Genomic DNA, 9,484 nt, shown 5'->3' on the forward strand with positions numbered 1-9,484 from the left:
TGCTCACTCCTCGCGCTCGCCTCGCCTGTGTCGCCTGATTGCCTAGCACATTCACATGTGTCTCGTCGCCTCGCCTTGGCCATTCGTCAAAAGGTTCGGCTTTCAGTGACTAATATTGTTTTGTTCTAAATTTATGATGTGTGATGGACGCCTGGACTGCTCACTTTGTTACATATAAGGTGTTTGATATTTTGTTGCATATAAGGTGTTTGATATTTTGTTGCATATAAGGTGTTTGATTTTTTGTTGCATATAACGTGTTTGATATTTTGTTGCATATAAGGTGTTTGATTTTTTGTTGCATATAAAGTGTTTGCTTTTTTGTTGCATATAAGGTGTTTGATTTTTTGTTATATATAAGGTGTTTTTTTTTTTTGTTGCATATTGCAGTTCAAGTGGTTCTATTTGTTGATTTATTTAATTTTTTTATTTATATTAGAGAAATTTGCGAGAATGAAGAGAAGTAAAAAAGTTGATTGTTTTTTCAAGAGGAAAATTTGTGAGAGTGAAAGAGATGAAGAAATTATAACTTCTACATCTGAAACTATCTCTGAGAATCCAAGAATTGAAGAAAATGAAAATTATCTTTCCAAGGTTCATAGAGTTTTTGAAGATGACTTTAAGAAATGTTTAGAACGTGACCCCAAAAAGCGCCCTCAAATTTGGCATTATCCACCAAATCAATTGGATGCAATACAAATAGCTTATCTAAAATTTGGTCCTTATCAAATTAATTTAGAAGAATATCCTTTATCTGGCAACGAGGTTCATCCAAGACGGTTTCAATATGCTTGGTTTAACATCTTTTCTTCATGGCTAGAATATTCACCTTCTAAAGATGTTGCATATTGCTTACCATGTTATTTGTTTAGCAAAAGACCAAGTGGATGTCCCATATCATATGTCTTCATTGTACAGGTATTAGAAATTGAAAGAAAATTAAAAATAGAAAATATTGTGCCTTTCTCAAACACATAGGGATGGATCCTTGCTCACCACACAACAATGCAATGAAAGCTTGTCTAGACTTGTTGAATCAAGTTGAACATATTAGGAATAGTATTCAAGTGCAAAGCTTGGAACAAATTTTAAAGAATCGAATATGTCTCGAGACATCAATTGACATTGTTCATTGGTTAACACTTCAAGCTAGTGCTTTTAGGGGACATGATGAAACCAACAGGTCAAGAAATCAAGGCAATTTTCTTCAATTGATAAAACTCCTGGCAACTTACAATGATGAAGTTGCAAAAGTTGTGTTGGAAAATGCTCCATCTAATTTCAAGTATACTTCACATCAAATTCAAAAGAACTCTTTCATATTCTTTTTAGTAGTGTGAGAAAACATATTTGTGAAGAAATTGGTAATTCCAAATTTTGCATCGTTGTAGATGAAGCTTGCGATGAATCAAAAAAGGAACAAATGTCTCTTATGTTAAGATTTGTTGACAACATTGGTTTAATATAAGAGCAATTTTTTTTTTGTGGAACATGTTAAAGACACTACAACTTTAACTCTGAAAGAAGAAGTATGTGATATACTTTCTCAACATAATCTTGATGTTTCTAACAGACGTGGTCAAGGGTATGATGGTTCTAGTAATATGAGAGGAAAATAGAACGGTTTACAAGCACTATTTATGAAATCTTGTCCTTATGCATACTATGTCCATTGTTTTGCTCATCGATTGTAACTTGCTTTGGTTACTGCATCAAAAGAAGTTGTTCCAATTCATAAATTTTTTGAGAAACTAACTTTTGTTGTTAATGTTGTTTGTTCTTCTACTAACCGTCATGATGAGTTACAAGCTGCTCAATTAGAAGAAATTGCACATTTGCTAGAAATTGATGAGATTGTAACTAGTAAAGGTGGAAATCAAATTGATACTTTGTAACGAGTTGAGGATACTCATTGTGGATCACATTTCTCTTCTATTTGTAGCTTGATGATTTCTCTTCTATTATTGATGATTTCAAGTTAATTAAAGAGCGTAGAACATTACTTTAAGATATTTTTAAGTTATGTAGTTAAATTATTTGATATTTCACTTTGTGTTTAATACAACTTTATTTTTTGCTATATAATATTATTTGCATATTTGATTTATACATATTATGATTTTATTTCAGCCACTTCAAACTTTTTAGTCAAACTCCGCCACTAACTATATGCATCATTTCTTAAAAAAATATGATTATTTTTATTTTCATGACTGAAATAATAATTTAAATAATACATATCTGATAAAAAATTTGTATTGAATTGACATGATACATATTGCCAAATAATCTATAAAGATCAACTTATCTATAAAGATAAATGATCATGAACTATAACTTTAATCTCAAAAATATTATTATTCGTCTTTGAAATTACTTCATAACAGATCATTTTCAAAGCAGATTTATAGTAAAATTCACCTATTAATTTCTTTTGTTTTTGTCGGGATATAATCTAAAAAACACAATTACAATGTATTGGATTCAAATTATAGAGGTATATTAAATAAATTCTCCCTTCAAGAGTTGCACCATTAAATATTCCAAATCTATGAAGAAAAAAAAAGATTGACAGAAAAGTGTTTATGGTAAACGAGCACGGCGGTGTGGCTTCACCCATAGAGAAAGGTTAACACTAAATGGAAACATACTCCCAATCTCTATGGCGGTCGGAACGGCGATGTGACGGAGAGCATCGGCATAAAGTGTTGTAGGCTCGGAGGCGGCATGGTTCTCTACAAAACTTTATTTTTATTTTCTTTATAGAGAAGATAAGAGTTCCACGTGGCATATTTTGGATGGTTTGATGTATCAAACTGTACAAAAACAGGGAACATTACCCTGTCTTTCCTTACATAATCTTCTACCAGAATATTAGTCCAACGCAGCCACCAAACATTGTGACCTTGAAGGAACTAAGGTCAAAGCAACATTGCAACCTACCAGTATCAAAACCGTGCTTAACAATCTTGTTTTGGTTCTTGTTCTGCGTTTTGCTTCGCCATTCACAAACCAACGCCAAAGAGAATTATGGGAGTGACACCCAAAATCGCTCCTTCGATGCTTTCATCGGATTTGGCCAATTTGGCTTCCGAAGCTCATCGTATGCTCAACTATGGCGCTGATTGGCTTCACATGGACATCATGGTACGCCCTTCGCTTTCCCTATCTCCTTTTATTAATTAATTAATTTATTTATTTATTTAACTTTTCATTCACCATAACATGTTTTCTTTTATTGCTTGCTTCAAACTTATGCTCTATTCGGTTAAAATTTGTAGATAACCGATTTTGGATGAACTTATAGCAGATATGCTAGCTGATAGGGGATAAACTTGAATATTGAATTTGAAGTGTTTTGATAAAATTAGCCATTGAGTTCAACGATAATTTTAAAATGCTATAAAAAGATAATTTTAATTAATATATACATTTTTTCAATTAAGATGATGAAGGTGAAAATGAGAAAAGATGTGATATGTTATAAGCTCAAACTCTATTGAAACAGTTGTAGGTTCCGAACAAAAAATGGTTACCAAGAAGCTCTATTTTGGGCATATGAGTTCACACGCTATAAGCTGTCCTCTATAAACTAGTGGTTTGTAATTGGCAAATGTACACTTGCCTTTTTCTTTCTAACAATTCTAAACTTTTGCATACCATTTACTTTCTACTTCTATGATTTAATTTAATGACCTTTATTTCCACATAGACATTCATAATATCTAAACAGAAAAATAGTCTCAATTCTGTTTTTGTTTAATGACTGTGTAATTGGTCCTTAATAAATTCATCATAAATGTTATTTTAACATCAATCTGGGAGTACAAAATTTGACAACTATTTAAACTGTTAACGTAGGTCACACATGTGGTCAATTAAGTGTTAGATTTGGTTAAAAGTTATATTAGGTGTTGTAACTCATCAACTACCAATGGAATTTTCTTGACCACAAATTTAAATGTGATTAATCTTGATTTTCAAGTGTTAAAATTTACATCTAGGTTGAACACTTAAGATTGTGGTTAATAATGTTTAAATTTGTGGTTAAAAATGTTCAGTTCATGGTTAATGAGTAATCCAATCTTGATATTTGTATTAACCGCTCATTGAACTGCGTGAACCTAACCACATGTGTAAACTGTGATAATCATTTAAAAAGTCAAGGGGGTGTTATTTGTTACTACTTACTATTATGAATTATAATTTTTCTTATGGAATATATATTTTGTTTCATTAGGAAGATGGGTTACTGACGTTTCTCATTATGCTTGCTTTGCAGGATGGGTAAGGTGTTACTGTCTTGGTCTGCTAATGCAGTTATCTTTATTCTGAATCGTGAGATTGCGACTCAAATTGACTTGGTTTTAAGCTTTAATTTCTGTTTTTTCCTTTGTCTTTTTTGTGATTTGTCCTGTTAGTTAATGTTTTAACTTTGACTTCACCTTGTTGGTTGGGATCCTGCAATGATAATCTATGAAGCACTGACTTAGACATAAACACCGGACACAATATTGATATTGACACATATACATTGATAATTATTTGAGAAAATAGATATGATTGAATGTAATCATATGTGCCAGTGTCATGTTGGTGTCAGATTGACACTTGTCGAGTATTGGACACACATTCGATCTGAAGTGTGCGTGCTACATAGATTGATAATTGATCATATTTCTTTTGTCTGCCTAGTTTGCCCATATAGCTATTGCTACCTGTTACATTGTTGTTCTATTCTGATGAGCGAAAGAAGATAAAGGTTTACTATCCAACACATTGTGATTTGAACTTTGAGCTATTAAAAGTTGAGAAAAATGAAGTGTCTCTCACCTGGAGAAAAATAATTTTGGGGAAGTTTCTTGCACTCCCTTGTGTCAATTTGTTTCTATATTTGTACAGCCAGTTTGAGTTAGCCACAATTTAGTTCTTTTGTAACTTTGAGATAACACGTAAAGTTCTTTCATGAGATTATAACATTATGAACCTAAGTGGATGATACATGAGACAACATAGGTGTAGAAGTGAAAACATTAGGGATAAAGTTGCGTACCATCCAATGTGGAAAACATGGTGGAGTCTTGTTAGATGGTTTGAGCATGTGTGGGGAAAATCTAGAAAAGCTTCAATAAGGGAGGGTACATCATATAGAGGGTAATCCAATACTTTGAGGTTGAGAGAGATTAAGGAAAACTATAAGCTAAATTTATGAGTAGCTATTTAGATTTAACTGTCATTAGATATGATCTATGACAAATATTATACTTTTACTTGATCCATCCATCCATCCATCCTATAACCAATCCTTCCTAGTGGGAATTTTTTGTCCTAGTAGCTTTGGATTAAGGTGAATAGTATACATCAAATGGGAAAATGAGATCATTCACCATTGAACAAGAATTCACATTCCCTACTGCTATAATGAATACGGTGTTCTAAATGTGTTGTCATTTGGGATGTTTTATCTGCATAAATAGATGGTCAATTGCCAGTCGTTCAATAACAAGAAATAACATGATCAAGTTCTTAGTGCAGGTTATGATACAGTATTCATTTTTAAGCAGTGATGCGTTATGATATTTTGCTGTTATCATTTTCGGCTACCGTGAGTTTTTATTTTCACAGCTTTGGTTGATATGCTGATAGAACACTGCAAATTAAGAGGAATCAGGGCCCGAAGAGTGGGCCCCACTCACCCAAGTCACACACCTCACACACATTTAGTTTCTAGAAGGATGAATGGAGGAAATAAAAGCTAGTTAATAATGTCTCTTATTCTATTGATTATCCATTAAAGGAATGAAGGAAGGGGAAGTGGGAAAGGCATTCAGTTTCAAGAAGGATGAATGGAGGGAATAAAAGCTAGTTAATAACTCTCTGGTTAGGAGCAATTTTGCTCTGGTTTAGGAGTTCTTAGAAGTTAAATCTCTGGTTTAGTTTTTCTTTTTGCATCTTCTCCTGATCTTGTCATTGTAATTTTAAGAAATAATATACCATTTTCTTCCATTAAAATTCTGAGTTCTATCATATGCACTGTCATACTAAATCATATATTTATAAACCATCATAGTAAATTTTGATTTTATCTTCAATAAGATGACTTGCACTCTTCAGGCTCCGACTGAATGTTTTCTCCTTATCTCTTTTTCTTTTTTTATAAATTATGAATTGTATTTTGTTTGCCTAGTTATGTGTTTTGATTGATACCACATTCATCCCTCTATTGCATACATGCCTCTAACATAGTATTGTTTTTAGCATTTGTAATGTGAGCTTGTGGCAGAGGCCTTCACTCTTTATCCTCAATCTCTAGTTTATTTAACTGTGGCAGATTTCTGATTGAATTATTGTTTGCAACCTGGCATTCAATTCACATCTGTTTTGAAACAGATCATTATCTTGCACTGTATTGAAATTAGGCAAGATATCTTTATTATGAAAGCGATATGGAATAGGACTGCAGTTTGGACATTAAACTAAGTACTACTCTGGACTAAGGACTCAATTATAAAAAAATAACTATTTCAACACTTAATAACGATGATAGTTAAATGCGTTTAGTTTTCATGATTTCACGCAAAAATGAATACATTTACTAACCTACGCCTAATTATTATGATTATCTCGTCACAACATTATTAGATTAGTTTAAGGGTATTTTTGAAATAATAGTATTCAATATTTGTAGATTAGTTGACTTTTGCTTATATTTAAGTCCAACAAGTTTAAGCATTTTTTTTGCTTATAATTGAGTCCAGAGGGAATACATATCATGCTGAATGATCTTCTAATTGATGGAAATAAAAAAAAAAACTCCAGTGACTCTATTTACCTTTCAAGCTTCTGTTTGCAATGTTTTGAAGCATCAAATCAAAAAGTAAAGCTTTTGTGTAGGTGCTAGTTTTGCTCAGTATTCATTTAATTTCATAATGATGGAAAGGAAATTTTGTTCATGAACATGAGTTGGTTGCTATGGATGATCTGGAGCCACTTTGTGGTGCTTATTATTGAACATTACCACACTCTATTTCATTGCTTGTGTTGACGATTAAATTGTTGAAAAAGTTTCCTTTCCTTCCCCATTTTTCATCTATTTTTGTGCAGGCACTTTGTCGGTAATTTAACTATGGGCGCTCCAGTCATTGAAAGTTTGAGAAAGCACACAAAGTAACAATCTTCCTTCACTGATTTAAATGCTTTTGTGCATAATATTTTTTGTTCCTATTGGCATGATATATGGTGAATTTGAGTCAATAGTGATTAACCTTTGCAGGGCGTATTTGGACTGTCATCTGATGGTTACAAATCCTCTTGATTATGTTGAACCTTTCGGAAAAGCTGGTGCTTCTGGTTTTACATTTCATATAGAGACATCAAAAGGTTGGTATTGATACCGTGGTTTTCAAATCAAGATTCAAATAGTGAATCAGAGAACCATTTTTTCGAATCGTGAATTGAATTTTATTATTAATCTAATAGTAAGATACTTGACTAATGAAAATAGGGTATTTTTAATTTCAGTAAAAGCAAGTGAAATAACAAAATTATAAGCTTATTATATATCATATACGTGCCTCATGGTTGTCAAACTCAAGATCCCACCTAAGATCGTTGGGGTATAGCAAAATCGTAAATTCTGGGATTGTAACATGGATCTTAAGATCCCACAAAAGAAACAAAATTATAGCATAATTAAAAAACATAACCTTAATTTAAAAATTTATTAATTTAAACATAAAATAAAACTAAAAGAGATTTAAAAAGACATCAAACTAAAAATTTCACCACCATCTATACAAAAATCCCATGCTTCCAGCATCTAAAAGCAATAAACAAATATTTTTTGTTTTTTAAAAAATAAACAAATCATTTTATACTTTTTTTACAAATAAAATCATTTTATATTATTGACTAAAGAATAATATAGCATTATATATTTCCTTTCGTTGTAATTTATAGCATAGTATATTTCCTTTTTTAAATCACAATAGCAATTATTATTAATTATATAAAACCAAAAAGGAAAGCAAGTTAAAGATTCAAGTTAGCAATGAAATGACAAGAAAGCAAGTTAATTAATTATGTATTTCCTTTTGTCGCGTGCCCCTAACAACCTTGACGTGCCTCAATAATTAAAAATTCAAGTCAGCAATGAAATGACAAGAAAAATGTCTGACTATATGAAGTTGGCAAAAAAAAGTGGCTGACTACACTAAATTTTGGCATCGGTTCATTAGAATGAATCAGGATCATCTTTATTATTGGGGTTTATGATGGGATTCTTCTCCAAATAGATTCATGCTAAAGATTTGTATTCGACATACGACTCACATGTATCGTAAGATACTCATAACCATGCTCGATACTTTCTTCCTCTTGTCCGTCTTCTCATATGCTGTTTTCTTCTGCCCACCTTTTATATATTATTTCTTGTCCTGCTTTCTTAGAAGTGGTTTTTGTCGGCAGACAACTGGAAAGAACTTATTGAAAACATTAAGTCACACGGCATGAGGCCTGGCGTAGCGATAAAACCTGGGACATCTGTAGAAGAGGTTTATCCGCTGGTATGCATTTTTAACTTCTCTCGTAATCATTTGGTCATATCAACATAGCTGGGTCATGTTATCATCATTAATCTTATGTGACTAAGTATCTTGAGTATTTTCTTCGTGAACTTGAGAACAGTATTTCACTCATAGATCTTAGTCTTAAGAGGGTCTTTCTTTGTGTGTGTTGTTATAATCTTAGTTTAGTTTTTTTCACAGGTTGAAGCTGAAACTCCTGTGGAAATGGTTCTTGTGATGACTGTAGAACCTGGATTCGGAGGACAAAAGTTTATGCCAGAGACGATGGACAAGGTATTATTAATTGCTTATTCTTAATTTTTATATCTTTTGGCTGACAACAATGTTGTAGATCGCAAATCGTGAAAAATAGCGGTTTGTTCAAATTCCAGCACACTACACTGCTATAGCTGCTATAAATCTATAACCACTATTTGATGACACTTTCTACTAAAATTTTATTAAAATTTGGCTATGCTATAGCTCTATATAATAACATTTTATTAAAATTCCGCTATGCAATAGCTTTGTATTGCTGCTATTTGACAATTCTAGCAGAGAACTTGTGTATGATATCTTTACTTATATTTTGGTTAATTTCCCCCTCTTTTTCAAACCAGGTACGGATACTGAGGAAGAAGTATCCAAAACTATTTTCATAAATAATAGGATAACAATTAAATAGCTAGACGGTCGAGGGCAGAGACCTCTCGTTGAGCTTAACTAAATTATTCAATCCATCAAAGTCTATTCATAAATAATAACATAACACATATTCATCAACTAATTAATGTTTTATAATAGTAGACCATAATTTATATTTAATAATAATTTTTAATAATTGGTTATTCTCAATCTATGATTGATTAATTAAAAAATTAATCTAACAATCTCTCACTTGATTGACAATAATTAATTAC

At 31.9% G+C, this 9,484-nt stretch overlaps 1 protein-coding gene across 1 annotated transcript; it reads left to right on the top strand.

Annotated features, from left to right (window-relative positions):
* The first annotated feature begins 2,551 nt into the window (after positions 1-2,551).
* LOC101490106 (ribulose-phosphate 3-epimerase, cytoplasmic isoform-like) lies at positions 2,552-9,226 on the top strand. The gene is made up of 6 exons (XM_073370918.1): positions 2,552-3,147; positions 4,283-7,167; positions 7,274-7,380; positions 8,467-8,564; positions 8,766-8,858; positions 9,185-9,226. Exons 2-6 carry the CDS (start codon positions 7,127-7,129, stop codon positions 9,224-9,226), a joined length of 381 nt encoding a protein of 126 aa, XP_073227019.1. The 5' UTR covers positions 2,552-3,147; positions 4,283-7,126.
* The last annotated feature ends 258 nt before the right edge of the window (positions 9,227-9,484 follow it).

Source organism: Cicer arietinum, chromosome 1 (assembly GCF_000331145.2).
Source record: "Cicer arietinum cultivar CDC Frontier isolate Library 1 chromosome 1, Cicar.CDCFrontier_v2.0, whole genome shotgun sequence".
NCBI lineage: Eukaryota > Viridiplantae > Streptophyta > Magnoliopsida > Fabales > Fabaceae > Cicer > Cicer arietinum.